General features: G+C 44.3%; 1 protein-coding gene across 1 annotated transcript in view; it reads right to left on the reverse strand.

Moving 5' to 3' along the window:
* Window positions 1–5483, reverse strand: part of CTDP1 (CTD phosphatase subunit 1) — a 96452-nt gene extending 90969 nt beyond the window's left edge. Inside the window, exon 1 of the mRNA XM_074542418.1 lies at window positions 4979–5483. Within this exon, the coding sequence (XP_074398519.1) occupies window positions 4979–5316 (338 nt within the window). The 5' untranslated portion in view covers window positions 5317–5483. The remainder of the gene's footprint in view (window positions 1–4978) is intronic.
* Between the last annotated feature and the right edge of the window lie 10823 nt (window positions 5484–16306).

The following is a 16306-nucleotide window of genomic DNA, read 5'->3' on the forward strand; positions in this document are numbered from 1 at the left end:
ACTTTAAAAATGTTATTCCCCAGTGTTGACATGCCATTTATTCCCTTGATGACTCTTCTGGCATTTACACAATCACTTTGATCTGACCCATCTATGGGCTACTGCTGAAAGGATAAATTACTCCCCGTTTCCCTGTACCACACTCCTGTCAAAGCAGCTGAATAAACCATGGGAATTGGTTACTATGGACCATTTTACAGGAGATTGGATGGGAAGGATGAGAAACCAAGCCATCTTTACATGTTTTCCAACACCCTGCTCAATGCAAGCTGAAGGCACTCAAGTCTGAGCATCCCTTCCAGCCAACTCCCATATTAGCATGAAGCAAGCAGGAAACCAAGGTCTAAGAAAGCCACACTGAGGAAAGCTGCATACACAAGGCTGCTATAACCACACTACTGGTAAATTCCCTGATGCCTGTTTCCAATCAAACCCAAATGAGCAGCTTGATCCTCTTAGATAAAGAAGCTCCTACAAGTTTTGTGAAACAAGGCCATGTAACAAAAAGGAACTTTGTCCTCTACCATTCAGTCCAATGAACAATCCTGTGAGCTTCCAACTTGTTAGGTGTCTAGGAATAGGCAAAAGAGAAGGCAATGAAAGACAAAAGCCCTCATTCAGAACTTGCATCTTTTTCACTATCCAGTTCAACCAAACACCAGAAAGACACCCTTCTTTTAATGTTTCTTGGTATCACAGTACACAGCAGAAAGGAGAAGGGGAAAATTAAAAAAAAAAAGAGACTGAAGTCAGAAAGATGCATACTGAAACTTACTATAAAAATAATGGGATGAATTCAGGCATAAAAAGGAATTAGACAAGAGATACACTAAGTTAGGATTGTTAAGCATTATTCAACAATCCTCAATGTTTGGCACTGAGGGGTTTTTTAGACTCATACCTTCATCAAATATTTGCCAGGATATTATGAAAACATTTGTGTCTAACAAACAGCAAGGTACTTTTTCCTGTAGTTTGTTAAGTGTCACCACTTTAAAATAAACTGTCATTCATTAGCATTTTTTTCCCCCTTAGAAGACTGTAAGATACATGGTACTGGGGTCTGGCCTTAAGTGGACAGTAAACCAGGCCCTGAGCCTATGTGACATTAGATAACCAACAGAAGATATTATTTTAAAAATATATAATCAAGTTTCTGGCACAAAAAAAACCAAAACCAAAAAATAACCCAAACAAACAAACAAACAAAAAAAAACCCCAAAAAAACAAGCAATGACACAAAAATCTAGAATTTTAGAGAACAAATCCCCATCTCTTTCCTGCTATCTTCTCCAAAACCAAAACAAGTTTTGCTTCACTAGGATCCAGATAGTTTAAACATGATGTTTATTACAACACAAATATACTTTGTAGAAGAATGTGAATTTTTGCTATTAAAGGTATGTGGGAAGACACAAAGATACCCAGATTAAATATACAGGTAATAAATATTTCAGAAGACTCTTCTAATGTGAAGCAAACAAGACACTTGTAATACTCTTTTATGTTTTATATTAGAAACATAGGCAATCATTTTACATTAGAAACACTTACGTAAATATTTGAATAAAGCATTAATACTGACCCAACCCAGAATCCTGCCATACCTGTAGCACCTTCAGAATGATTAACCCAGATGGCTAACTGGCACTAATAATACACAAAGCAGTGCAGGATTTTTGGCACTTTATTTGCTGCTCCTGCTACCCATCAAAATTACGCTTCTTAAACATCAAAGGCCTTTCATTGTTGGAAAAGAAATGAAATTTAGCAAAATGTTTTATTATAGTTTAGTTATGAGTTTTGTGTGAATTGGTTTGTAAAAATAATTTTGTAGCCGTTGATATTATGTGATTGAGTTTGTGTAACCCTGGCAAGTAGCTTTAGAAACCTAATAAACATTAAGCCAGGGTAGGAGAGTAAGAAGACTAACCGGTTTGGGGATAGCATACAATAGGACAGGTAGAAGATTTATGATTTTGCTCGTGAACTAGGGAATGTATTACAAGGGTCCGTAGTTTGGCGAAGGGCCACTGTTTCTTGGAGACTTTGCGAAGGGCCACTGTTTCTTGGAGACTTTGTTATGAATTGCTTGTGTATAAAAGGAAAACACCCATGTGTGAATTTTGGGGTTCTGTTTTTGGGGACGCTAGTCCGCAGGCCCCCGGGCCCTTCAATAAAGCGCCGCACAAAACTTATCCGAGTTTTGTGTCCTTTATCATTCGGGCAACATCATTAACTGCTTCCTGCACTCCCTGTTATTTACAGTCCTAAAAGGTTAGACACCTTTCTCTCTCAAGTTCCAGTCTGACTCGTGGTGCAAGCCCACCTCTGCATGCCTTGGGCTCTTCTCTGGGAAAAGTTTGCAACCCTGTCAATGCTAAAATGTGGGTAATAACACTACAAAAAAATTAAGTGCTGTAAATGTGCAAAATTACTTTCATGCAGCAAAAGATTCCATCTCATGCTGGATATGAAAGAAAAATAATCAAAAGTTAGAAATGTGTCTTCTTAATTGGGAGAGACTTCTGCTAAATGATGTCTTTATTTCCAGAAATATTATGATCTGACAAAGAAGAAAATTTAGCCACACATTGCTTATCCTCAAATAAAAAGATGTGATCAACTTATGTTCTCATGTTCTAATGAAAAGGAAAAATATTTTGAATAGAAACAGTACTTTTACAGTATCTTAGAGTCTGACAAATACTTGCAAGTATCTTTGGTCCAAAGAGAATTCAGTGCTAAATCAGCCTAACCTGCTAAATCAAGTTCATTTTTCTTAAGACAGCATGGCCATTCTGGACAGTTTGGATTACAAAAACGGCATGTTCGGCAGATGATGAAAAAATTTCAGCTGCTATTTACTTTAATCACACCTGTGTTTTAATAATGCAACATCTTAACACATATTGAAATATTGTTACTGAAATATTATTTCAATGCCACAAAATGGGAAGCCACAGGCAAGAGACTGAATGTTTGTTAAAAAAAATTTTAAGTGACCAAAAAAATGCATTTATGTCTTCGATAGCTGAACAGTTCTATTACCCTTAGATCACACTTATTCTGCCTCTTCATTTGAACTTTTCCCTTGCACTCACCCAGTACATACCACAGCAACAAGCAACAGAGGAACCTGACTGAAAAGTCAGAATTCCAGAAGCATAACACCGAGCAATGATCAATATCAACCACAATCTTTTAGTTGTTTAAGATACAAATATTCCAGAAGCCAAGAACAATGGTAATAAAGAACACAGTTTATTTTCTAATTGTCTCAAAGCAAGGAATTGCTAATTATAATCAAGTGACATTTGACTGGACAAATCCAGTAGGAACAACATATAAAAATTGGTGCATTCCAGTCCATGAAGTTAACATTGAGCAAAGCAAAAACTAAAATGCTGCTAAATCAGCAGCAGACCCAGACTACTTTAAATCAATTATATTTTTCATTTACAATATCTTTAGTTTGGTTTTCCTTCCAAGTGCTTAGCTAAACAAAAAACCCGATAACTTTATCTCCCCTTTTATTCAGTGCTAACAACATGAATTTCATCATGCATATGGCATTTTAAAATCTGTCTGTACTTTTAAGATATTTTTTAGTCCGACCTAGCATTTACAGTACCTTTGTTCTACATCAGGTATTAAAGATTGCCCATGCTGAACCAGATGCAAAAGCAGAATGCTGATGCAGCACAAAAGGAAAGCCACTGTCTTATCTCAGAAAGAGATATCTCTATAGCAAGAAACACATTGCTTGCACCTCCTCAGTAGCACATTATATGACTGACTGATATAAAAATGCATCAGACTAGTTTTTCTTGAACCTTCTAGAGCACTCCCATTCACAGGTGTTTTGCATATACTAGTGAATTTCAATCAAGAAAGTTTAGGCCTGGCTGCTCCCACCTAAAAATCAAGAGAACTGCAATCAAAGTAAATAGCTTGCTGTAATAAACCAGAAGAAGTAGATTGTTTAACTAGTTTCCTGCTGAGAAAGAATAAATCTGCTTAAAGTACAGGGTAGCAGGCTATTTGTCCAATTCAATGTAGAAATCTGGGCACCCCACTATCAGGAATTTAAGAATTTAAAAGTCAACGAACATTCAGCCTTATTAGACAAACCCATTGCTAAACTATAGGAAAAAAAGTGTTTTTTAGTCCCTTGCTCTTCTAAAAGATAAAATCTCGGTTGTATTTGTGAAGTCTCGTACATTAAAACATTCACAGTATTAAAAACATTTAGACGGCCAATGTTACGTGTAAGGTACTTAATTTTAAAATGCCTTGCCGCACTGTTGTTTCCCATTAAAACTCCTTCTATGGAGCACAAAATGATCTGTCTGCTCCCCGAGTTTTGCACCAACCTAACAGGCAAACAACAAAGAGTCTATTAGGAGAAGAGGCAGTAGGCAGAAACTGATGCTCAGGAAGTTCCACCTGAACACGGGGAACAACTTCTTTATTTTGCTAGTGGCTGTACACTAGAAGAGGCGCCCCAGACTGTGGAGCCTCCCTCACCGCAGATATCCCAGAACCATCTGGAGGCAATCCCGTTCAACATGTAGGCCGACCCTGCATGAGCAGCGAGGCTGGATCAGATGACGCACTATGGTCCCTTTCAACCTAACTCATTCTGATTCTCATTCTCAATCAAATTTGTGATTTCCAAGTAGCGCTTCCAGTAAGCGCAGTGTCTGGAGAGCCCCAACGCAGCAGGAGGGACGCACCGCTCTCTGAGACAGAGCTCATGGCAAAGGGCTCAGCTCTGAAACACGGGAGTGGGGCACGATCCCTCGGCACCTCCCCGGTCGCTTCCTCCTCCTCCTCGCACGGCAGCTTCCCTGCGCACAGCGCCGGAGGAAGGGCCTTTGTGAGCGGGGCCCGGCCCGGCCCCTCGCAAGGAGCGCGAACGCCGCGTCCCGCCAAGGCCGCCCCCCCCCCCCCCCCGCCCCCGGCCCGCACTCACCCGGGCGCGATCACCTGGCCGGGCCGCGCGCACAGCTCGCGCACCACGCCGGGCCGCTCCGCGCGCAGCCTGCGCTCGGGGCCGCCGCGCTGCGGGCGGGCGGAGGCGCCGCTGGCGGCGGGCGGCAGCGGGGCGGCGGCGGGGCCGGCGGGGCGCGGGGCGGGCGGCGGCGGCAGCGGGGCGCAGAGCGCCAGCACCGACCCGATCTGCACCGCCGCCCCCACCGACACCTTCCACTCCAGCAGACGCAGCGGCCGGGGGCCGGGAGCGCGGATCTCCGCCACCGACGCCGGGCCGTCCGCGCCGGACCCGCCACCCCGCTCTGGCCGATCCTCCATCGCCCCGGCCGGCGGCGGAGGGTGAGTCGGGGGTGCCCGGCAGTGGGGCCGGACCTGGCGCTACCGCCGCCGCGGGGGGGTCGGGACGCCCCGACAGTCACCGGTGGCGCCGACGGCGGCGGGGTCACGGCGGCTCCGCGCAGGCGCCGCGCCGCGCGTCCGACCGCGCTTAAAGGCACAGGCGGCCCGGCCCGCGGGGCGGCGCGGGGAGGAACTACGGCTCCCGGCAGCCCCCGCGCCCCGCCCGCCGGCCCCGAGCGGCGTCACAGAACCGGAATTGGCAATATCCCGAGTTCGGACCCGCGGGCGTCTTGGGGTCCGACTCGTGGCCGTGCACGGAACACCTCCAGAATCACATCATGTGCCTGAGAGCGTTGTCCGAGCCGTCCTTGAATTCCGTGAGGCTTGGTGCTGTGACCACTTTCCTGGGGAGCCTGTTCCCGTGCTCAACCATCCTTTGGGTGAAGACCTTTTTATGTTCCTATTATCCGACTGTTTTGGTTTAGCCCCAGCCAACAGCCATGCTCTACGCAGCAACTTTCTTACTGCCCTACAAGCAGAACTGGGGAGAGACTTGGAAGGGTAAAAGCTGGAAAACTCATGGTTGAAAGGATGACAGTTTAACAGGAAAACCAAAAGCCATGTGCTCAAACAACGCAAAACAAGGAATTGATTCACTGCTTCCCATGGGCAGGCAGGTGTTCAGCCATCCCCAGGAGAGCAGGGCCCCATCACATGTCACAAATTGGGAATGCAAACACCCATCACTCCAAATGTCCCCCCTTTCCCATTCCTCCCTCCACTATATTTACTGACCGTGATGTCCTGTGGTCTGGAATATCCCTCTGGTCAGCTGGGGTCACTTCACCTTTCCTGGCTGTGACTCCTCCCAAGCACCCCCACATTCATTGCCAGCATGGCAGTATGGAAAGCAGAAAAGGCCTTGGCTCTGTGCAAGGCCTGCTCAGCAATAACAAAAACATTTCTAAATTATCAACCCTGTGCTCTGCACAAATCTAAAACACAGTTGCATTCCAGCCACTGTGAATGAAGTTGACTCTACCCTAGCAAAATCCAGAGCACCAATCTAAACCTCCCCTGACACAGCTGCAGTCCATTCCCTTGGGTCCTGTCACTGGTCACCACAGAGAGGAGATCAATGCCTGCCCTTCCTTTTTGTCTTATGAGGAAGCTATGGACTGAGTCCCCCCTCAATCTCCTCTAGGCTGAACAGACCAAGTGACCTCAGCTGCTCCTCATACAGCTTCCCCTCAAGACCCTTCACCATCCTTGTGGACCTCCTTTGGACACTCTATAAGTGTTTTATATATTTTTTATATTGTGGTGCCCAAAACTGCACACAGCACCCGAGGTGAGGCTGCACCTTTGCAGAACACATTTGGACAGTCACACCACTCTGCTCTGTGCTGCTGCTGCCCGATGCCTGGACCCTGAGGAGCCTCTGGAAGCTCTGCAGCACTCTCCAGCTCTCCCCTGGGTGGGAGGGCAGGTGGAAGAGGAGGGCGCCCTTGCCTGGCAGAGCAGCCAGCTCCCCGTGGTGCTGGCCCCCCACTGCAGTACACTGGCAGGGCAGGGAGGAGCTTGGATATGGGTGTATCCACAGAGGAGCTTGGATGTGGACATGGCCCAGCAGAGGCACAGCCAAACAAGGCCAGCAGGGCTGACTGGAGCTGAGGTCAGAGACGTCCCTAAGGGCATGTGTTCTCCACCAAAAGGTGCCATGGACATGCTTCCCACCCATGGCAGCCACATGGTAGGGTACTTTTATCTCTTCAGCCGCATGCCAAGGATGGAGGCCTTGTGCCACGTGCCAAACCTAGTGCAGCCTGCTATGGAGCAATGAGATATTCCATAGCTCCATGCTCCAGTTGAGCATTCCATGGGAATTCCATAGGAATGCTCAACTACCTCAACATCTCTAGTGCTTATGTAGCAAGTGCACCAAATCCTTTTACCTCATTAGTGTTTCCTGAATTAACATCTTGACCTAAGAGCTCAGAGCAGCAGATGCCACGGTCTTCCACAAGGAGTCTTTTCCAGAGAGTGACTGGCTTGCTAGTGGTCGGGGTTTTGGTAGGGATGTTGAGGAATACATGTAGTGCCCATAGCTCAGTATGCAGGTGCAGTGTGAGCTGCAGGTGGAGCACTGGAGGGGCAGGAACCTGAACCTGAGCCCCAGATGAGAGGCCATGACCTGCCAGCCCTTTGCATAACAAAGGGCCGGGGGACCTGTGGTGCACCCAGGGGACCTGGGCAACCCAGAGACACAGGAGGAGCTGGTGACTCCAGACTTTCCCATACTTTAACTTAGAGGGTATAAAACCCCAGAGTTTCCTTTGTCACTCCTTAGAGGCACCCACCTCAAGCTGTTATTTTTGATATTGCACCATGATTAAATTATTTTAAGGATCAGGATGTCTGAGATTCTGCTAAAGGAAACCTGGGGTTGAGCCCATAAGGAAACCTGGTCTGACTGGGAGTATGGAGGATGCAGCTGCCAAAGGGGCCTTGGTCCCAGATTAGGTGATGTCAGAGTGGCTCCTGGATGGTCAGACAGGGAAGTTTCCTTACCAGGGAGAAGACTGTCAGCATACAGTCTACAGGCAGTCTCCAAACAGTAGGTACTCCTGAGTTTTTCCCTTTTAACATTAGTTAAGAGAGACCTTAAAACCAGTGTGGACTGGTTGGGAACTGGACCTGCAAGACATTGCCATGAACATCATTATGAGCTTGGGTTGTGAGACAGCCACCATCACCAACAATCAGAAACTGGGAAATTTTGGAGTGAAAGTTGCTGTGCCTCTATTATCAGCTCCTTGTACACAGATACAATGGCATATTGTATTGTGTATTATTCTTAATGTTCCTTTCATGCTGTCCTGCACATGTGGTAAAGCTACTTCATAAAAGGTGAGTACTTTTTGCATAGTATTCCATCTCTCTACTACTTGTGTTGCTTTATTTGTTCCTTCATAATCTGAAATAAATAAAATCTGAAAATCTGAAATGAAAATAAAAATAATCGGCACTGTAACAATATGCCCTTGTCCTCTTGCACATGAAAACTGAACTTTGAACCCCCAGTGAGCTCTGATGAGGTCACCTTCAAACTCTACCAGGAAGTGCCGACTTGCAGGATTTCTCCTCAACTCTCACCTCAAGTGTTTTTATCTCACACCCACCCTTCTTTCTTTTGTAGAGTGGATTGATACTGTTTTGCTCTGGGACAGCAGGCTGATGACTGCCTCAAGAGTGAAAAGGAAAGAAGATAGCCTCAAGGATCAGGAGAATTCATCGGGAATTCCTCTATTAAAACTTTTTAGACTTCCAAATCTAGCAAAGATCTGACAATCTGGTTCCATCAAGACTGGTTGTCATAATAGTCAAGGAAAGGATGAAATAATAGCTGAAGTGGGAAGGGGCCTTTGGCAATCATCTAGTCCTAGCTACCCATCCCAAAGCAGAGGCAACTAGCAGGTTTCTCTGGGTCACGTCCAATTCGGTTTTGACTGTCTCCAAAGATGGAGACTCTAGAGCCTCTCTGAGCAACCTGTGCCAGTGTACGACCAACCTTACAGTGAAAAAAGCATTTTCTTGTGTTTAAGTGGAATTTTGTATGCTTCAGTTCATACCAATTGCCTCTTGTCCTTTTACAGGGGCACCATGACAAAAGTCTGTCTTCTTTATCAACTCTACCCCATCTCTATCAAATGTTTATACACATTGGTAAGATCCCTCTGGAGCCTTCTGTTCTCCAGGCTGAACCATCCCAGCTCTCTCAGCCTCTACTCACGTGACAGATGCTCCAAGCATTTTAATAGCATTGTGCCCTTTTGCTCCTGTTATTCCAGTCTCTTGCCCTGGGCCCAACACACCCAATGTGGGGTCACCAGTGCTGATGTAGGGGAAGGATCACCTCCCTTAAACCTATTGGCAGTGCTCTTCCTAGTGCAGCGTGGAATGCTCTTGTCTTCTTTGCTGCAAAGTTTACCTTTGCTTTTTCAAGGGGAGCTTGAACAGGTCCTCAGGGCCTTCATTGCAGAGCTGCTTCCCGGACACTTGGCCTCCAGCCTGTCCAGGTGTGGGAGTTGTTCCTCCCCACAGGCAGGACATAGGATTTCCTTTTCTTGAATTTCATGAGGTTCCTCTCTGCCCATTTATCCAGGGTGTCACAGTCCCTCTGGATGGCAGCAGAGCCATTTAGCCTGTCACTCACTCCTCCCAGCTTGGTATGACCTGCAGACTTGCTGAATGTGCACTCTGCACAATGGTCAAGGTCATTAATGATGATGTTAAACAGTATTGTTCCTGATATTGTCCCCTGGGCAAAGCATCTGTGAGTGGGAAACTAGTGACAGGACACTCCTAGCACAGCATGAAGCACCAGGAACGAGCTTCATATTCATATTCACAGTCATATTCACATTCATAGGCATCTTGTGTTTTTGGGGTGATTTTTTTTGTTTGTTTGTTTGGTTTTTTTTTCCATTTCTGCGCTAGAAAATAACCTCTTAAAGAAAACCAGGAAAGACTGTCAATTTTGTCCAGATTCCCTAAGTGTAATCTTGCCTTGTGTTTGAAGGTTAGCTCAGGTAAACAAACTTTGTTGGTACTGAATTATTACTCGCATTATTGTATGTGGAGAAGATAGTCTTGGCAGCAGAGCAGAACCATGGCACAAAAATGGTCTGGCTTTGTTTACCCTGCAGCTATCTCCAACTGAGGGTTGCTCTGTTTTCCTTTTGCCTGCTAATCCCCCTCACTCAAAGACACACATTTAAGGTCATGCAGCTTTAACACCTGTCGTTTTCTTGAAAGCTGGCCTACCACACAGCTTTTATATGTTCCAATGTCATATCTATCTTACCAGACCTCCTTGGAGGGGTTAGGATACACAATATGTGATCCCTCACTGGTGGGTGTGATGGAGTGACTGAATTCTGATACTTCCAGTCAGAGATGAAGTGAGAAGAGCTCACCTCCCCCTAGCAATTCTGATACATTATCTCTTATCTCAGGAACAAACTAAAGGTGTGCTGCAGCTTCTGCAGTACTGCTGACCTCAGGAAGCCTCTGCAGCCCCTCCTTCCACAGTAACTATTTTGGGATTTTCTCTGCACCTGTAGTTGTGCAGATGAACAGCTCAGATGGGAGATTAACAACAGAAATCTACTTAATAATTATTATTGTTTTTTGTTATATTGATTGCCCTGAAACCAAAGTTTACAAAATATTTGCACCAATCAATCCTAAGTAGGTGTAAGGGAAAATCCCTGAGATGGTGTGTGATGAGAGCACTAGGGGAAGAATCTGTAATTCTATGAAACTAGTAGAATCCTAAGGAGCACACCATATTAGTATGCTTGACTTCATGTCTGATTATACCAGATGGCTTTCATCAAGAGGCAGATGTTTTTCCCACTCTTCCCCTCAAAAAGGACATCAGAATTTAACCAAGCCTTTGTATTTGAATACCTAGCATGAACAAAAGCACATGGTGTAGATATCAGCTTCACAGAACTGTTGGGTGAAAGCAGTGCAGTGGTAGATACAGCCCTGTGGCAAACCATCTCTTGAAAATGATCGACTTTTAAAAATACATACATTGTAAAAATACAGCTGACTTCTAAGAGGATAAATAAGATAATCTGCAGTGTAGTTACTTAAGTTGAAACATGCTTAGCTAAAACTTTTAAAATAAAAGACACGTTACCCTGCTTTATGTGTTGTAGCTTTAGTGCAAATTCAAAATGTATTATATAATGCCTCTTAAAGATGACTTGGCTGAGTGTTTTCCTATTCAGACTGATGACTGATGCTGTAAGCCTGTCTGTCACAGCATACGTAATCCTCACTAATACCTGTTCCATAGTAACTCCTGGGAGTGTGTAGAGTACAAGGTGGTCAACCTCCCAAAATCTCCAAGTGGTTTAGAGAGATCTGCAAATGGGGGAGAGCCACGAGGCTCTCGTTCCATCTCTCAGTGCTCTCAGGAGAGCTGTGGGGTGGTTTGCACACAGGCTGTGACAGCAGCTCACCAGCAGCCCAGGGACCCTGCTCCAGCCTGGAGCCCAGGCATGCAGCTGGGGCTCAGGGTGTCTGGGCAAAGTCACTCTCAGCTTCCCCTGTGGCTGGGGATTTGAATGGACCAGCTGCCCTGGTGCTAGACAGCCCCTTTGCCAATTACATGATGTAATGTTATTATGGGAGCTGTTACTGAACTACTCAGAAGTGATGCAGAAGTTGTTCAGGAGCCACAGACTGGCCATTCCCTATAGCAGGGAGTTTGTAGCTGTTTATATATAATTCCTCAGTATAAGAAGTCTGCAAGGTGGTATCACTTTTAAATAGTATGAACAAATATGGAGGCTTTTAAAAGGTCTCACAGCTCTTCTGTGCCCTGACACCTTATTGTATCCACTGTGATAACCAGTGACAGATCCCAGCTGGGGAAGCTAAATAACCTCATCCTGTGTTTTGAGCAATTCCAGTAGGAAGGGAAGTTTTACCCTCCTCAAAAGCTGGCAGGGCTTACTATCAGAAACTAAGGCAGCTTGTGCTGGATGTGAGCACCCTGTGTGAAAGAGGTTTGGGTAATTTCCATTGTGGCAATCCTTTCCTGACTCCAGATTCTTGAATTCTTAGCCAATGACCTTCTGCCAATGTTTCCCTTGGCTTTTACAGAAGCAACCCAGGGAATTACTTTAACACACAGAATACAATAAAATGCATATCTGCAGCTTGATCCCACTCCCACTGAACTATCAGAAATATTGTCAATCACCTTCAAAAGGAGATAATGCAAAATTTTAGCATTGCAACAGTCAATTAGCAGGCAGTTTAAATTGCACTGTCAGCAGCTTTTCCATCAGCTGTCTTTTAGTGTCTGAAAATGTGATCTTCATACTGTGTTAACTGAGGATCTTTTTTTTTCTCCCAGAAAATAGCTTTGGCAAAGCTCTGTGCTCCTCAGTGGAAATATAGCAGAGACTAATTTAGCTTTTCAATTTTTTGTTTTCTTGGGCAACCTGAAAGAAAATTATATAAAAATAAACAGTTTGTTAATGTTAGGGTTACATTTTCCCCACAGTTCCTTTTTTGTGAGTGGGGTTATTATTGCACAGGTGTATGTTCAGCAGTGCAAATACCTGTGCATGGAAGTTTTTCTGTATAGCAGCATCAAGACTGGCTCATGCCAGATCAACTGCACAGGAGATTACTGCATGCACATCGTCAGGTGTGTGGCTGTCTACCCATACACACACCAGCACAGACACATCCTTTTGGTCCTGCCCTTGAAAACCCTACAGGTTGCTGGTTTTAGTCATAAAGTAAACCATTATTTACTTAGGTTAGGGCTACTCCCACGATGCCTTCACAGTCACGCTTCACATCTTGAAGCCCACGTAATTTTGAAGTGCATGACTTGGAAGTGTGAATGAACACTTCTCCCTTTCCTTAGCAGCGATGCATACAACTTAAATCCCTTCCTCCTCTGCAGAAGTGAGGCATGTCTAAACATTTTCATTTCAGAAGAGAAGCTGATGACAGAGTTTCCTGTGCCATCACAGCAGAAGTTCATTCAAGTGCTAGACTGGGCCATCGATCAGACAGGATGGGGAATTTTTATAACCTAGGCTGTTTGTGACTGCAAAATGTTAGAACAGTGATTTCCAGCCTGTCCTGTGCAGGCTTTTGGGACTGCTGAGTCCATGGATGGTGATTAAGAAAGACACTTTGCTGTCTAGTAGTCTACAGCTGGGAAAATTTCTTTTCCTATCATGTCCACTGGAAAATGTATAGAGATGAAAACCAGCCAAAAAGCCCTGCCATAATGAAACATCTGCTCTTCTTATCAGACTTGTGTGAAAGGTTTATTGAGTCCAAATTTTTCAACTTTCACCCTGCCCCTCCCTTTATGGTAGGCAAAAAAAAAAAGAGAAAGAAAAAAAGGGAAAGAAAAAGAAAAGTGGGGGGGAAGGTAAAGGGGAAGAGAAAGGGGAAGAAAAAAAGAGAAGGAAAAAGAAAAAGAAAAAGAAAAAAGGAAAAAGAAAAAGAAAAAGAGAAAAAAGAGGAAAAAAAAGGAGTTAAGTTTTTATCAGATCTTAATTTTTGAACTGTCCCTGGCAGGTGGTGGGGCTGAAGTGCTCCCCCCATGTTGAAGGACTTGCCTTTCTCAACTGTCTTTTTCTAGCAGAGTGCCATAGGGTGGTTCTTAAGAAAAAACAAATATTGAAAATACTGAGTAAGATAACTCTTACTTAAACAAGAAAAAAATGTTTATTTAGAGAAATAGAGAAAAAAGATCTACTAAACTGGGAAAAAAATCATATTGTTTCTTCTACACAGGCAAAATGGGACAGATAAATTCAAAGTTCAGAACAGGATTGCAGGTAATATTTCCCCACTTATTGTGTACTAGGAAAAGTTCAGAAAACCAAGAAGTTATGTAGAGGGGGAAGAAAGAAGCTGTCAATTGTGATTTTTAAGCAAAGAAAAGTCATAGCACTGCAAAGAATCAAAAGAAACGGAATCAAAACAGAATCAAAAGTGATCAGTCAGGGAGCAACAGATTGAAGGGACAACAAAAAAGTTATTTGGTCTGGTGTCTTGATGAGGAAGGACATGCTGGAGACAAGTCATTACCAGATGAGGAGAGTGTGGTAAGCATAATTTTATTTTATTCAAAGCAGGGATGAAAAGAAGAGCATCTGAAGAAGAAGGGAGAAGACAGGACAATAAACAATCAAAGAAGACATAGCATATACTATGTAAGAGACAAGCATGGAAGCTTCATAAGCTGATCTTAAAAAACCATAAGTTATGGCAGTAGCGCTAGTTGCGAGCCTCTGAACTGGGGAAAGTGGGGTTCCATACACATTACTAATAAACCCATAATCATATATTGAAACATGTAGCAGCCATGTGGGTGTCTGCACAAGCTGAGTTAAATCTTCTTCTCCCTTTTACTTCATCTGAAAACTTGCTGTATGGATGGTTCTGAGGGGTTTTTTTTCTCATTTAGGGATATTTTGCAGGAGACATTTTTATAATCTGTTCTTAGGATGGCAAAGTTTGGACTCCCCCTGATCTTTCTGATGGGCACTTTTAAAACAGAGGGGAGAAATGATCCTCAGTCAGGATCTTCTCTGCTCCAGGTGCCAGCTTTTTATAGCTTTTGATGGATTGCACAGGTGGAGAGGCCAGCTCTTGTTGTGCAGTCCTAGACTATGACAATGTTTATGAGGTTAGTCCCCTGATGGAGATATAGTAAGCTATGAAGCCACACTGTACTGATGAACCACTCCACCACTGGTTCTTGGAGAAATTTATGTGTTCTGTTCTTCTCGGTTTGACAAAAATGCTGCTGTCTTAGAAAAGTAAGTGAACAGTGTATGCATCTGGGGCATACATTCAGTATACTAAATGCACATTTTTATAGGAGCAAAATTATAGTAGAAAAGCTAGCATCAGATGTGATAGCACAAGTCAGAACTGTTCTCACATAGAATTCAATTGTGGTCAAGATCTGGTAAACATTTTACTTTTCAACTGCATACTTTGCACGCTATTTGTATGACATCTCCTTTTCTCTCTTTCCCTTGTTGGCTGACTTTGTGCCCTTTTGGCTGGTCCCCCCCTTTTTTTTTTCTTCTTAAGCCTAGTAGTGATTCACTGGAAAAAAATTCATTTAGCCAGTGAGCAGGAATTTCTGACCTGTTTACAAGTGAACTTCACTATACTTTTCATAGGTCAAAGTCAAGCCCAAAGTACTCCCCAGACTGTCAGTTAAAGCCCTGTCAAGTTCTCAGTGACTTCTGATGTTTCCCCTCCAGTCCCTCTGTGCTTACCTGGCCTGCTGTGTCCTAGGTGCTATTCACTGCTAATCCAGAATACTTTCCTATAAAAGAATCTATATTCTTGGGGATGGGCCGTGTGTCTTCCGAAAGGTCTCTAGAAGACCTGGAGGAATATTGAGAAATAATGTCATTGGAGATTCTACCCTGCTCTCCGGGATAACACGGAGCTAGCTCTTGGTGCTTGAGCTGTTGCTGGCTCTGCTGTGTAGCCTCCGCGTTTCTGAGAGGATCACCTGCGTGTCTGTGAGCAGAACAACCTCATGTTTTACTGGCATTTACCACAGGATGGCAGTGCAAGATTTTAATTGTCAGTCTGTTTCAATTGTCTGTGTATGTGCCTTGTGCGTGTCACAGCATAGTTAGACAGAAAATTAAAACCAGTACTGCTTTTTTCCATTTTGAAAACAAAGATATACTGGTTTCCTTTGAAATAGAGTGGATTGTGAAAACACAGAACCAGTAAGAAAACAATGCTGCTGCTGCACGTGAGGTGCTGCCATATTTCCGAAATGTACTTCAGCTTTCTTTGTATGCTGACTCTGCATTTAATTAATTCACACCTCCTCCCGCAGTGCAAAACCTGTATTGCAAAGGTTGTTTACATTATGTACTCTGAGTGGCTTTTGAATTTACAGAGCTTTTGTCCTGAATTGCATCTTTGGCCTGTGTGCAGGCATACTCCCTGCCCGTGTGGTCTCAGAGCACGTCCTGCCTACAGAGCTGCAAATGATGTTCAGAAGGTCAGTTCAGCCTTCCTTCTCTCTCTCCAGTTTCACCTTCCCATTTTCTTTTTGCATGTCGAATCAGGAAATTAGTTTAATCTGAAAATATACCTGACAAAACCAGAGTTGTTGATTAGGTCCCCTATCTGGCTTGCAGCTTGGGTGCCAGCACGGGCAAGAGGAGGCAGTAGCAAGCCTGGGATCATCATTCTGGCTGCACCTCATGCCCAAGATGTTTTAGGTGATGGCAGAGTTGAAGAAAGCTCTCAGGCCTGGGCTCTGCTGGTTGTTGATTCAACTGGCTTGCCACCACTGGTGCTATTTTCTGATCTGGTCTTCACAGTGAGATGCCGATGGTGTTTCTTGCTCCATGACATTTTTCAGGAT

The sequence above is a fragment of the Zonotrichia albicollis genome, chromosome 1, assembly GCF_047830755.1.
Source record: "Zonotrichia albicollis isolate bZonAlb1 chromosome 1, bZonAlb1.hap1, whole genome shotgun sequence".
Classification (NCBI taxonomy): domain Eukaryota; kingdom Metazoa; phylum Chordata; class Aves; order Passeriformes; family Passerellidae; genus Zonotrichia; species Zonotrichia albicollis.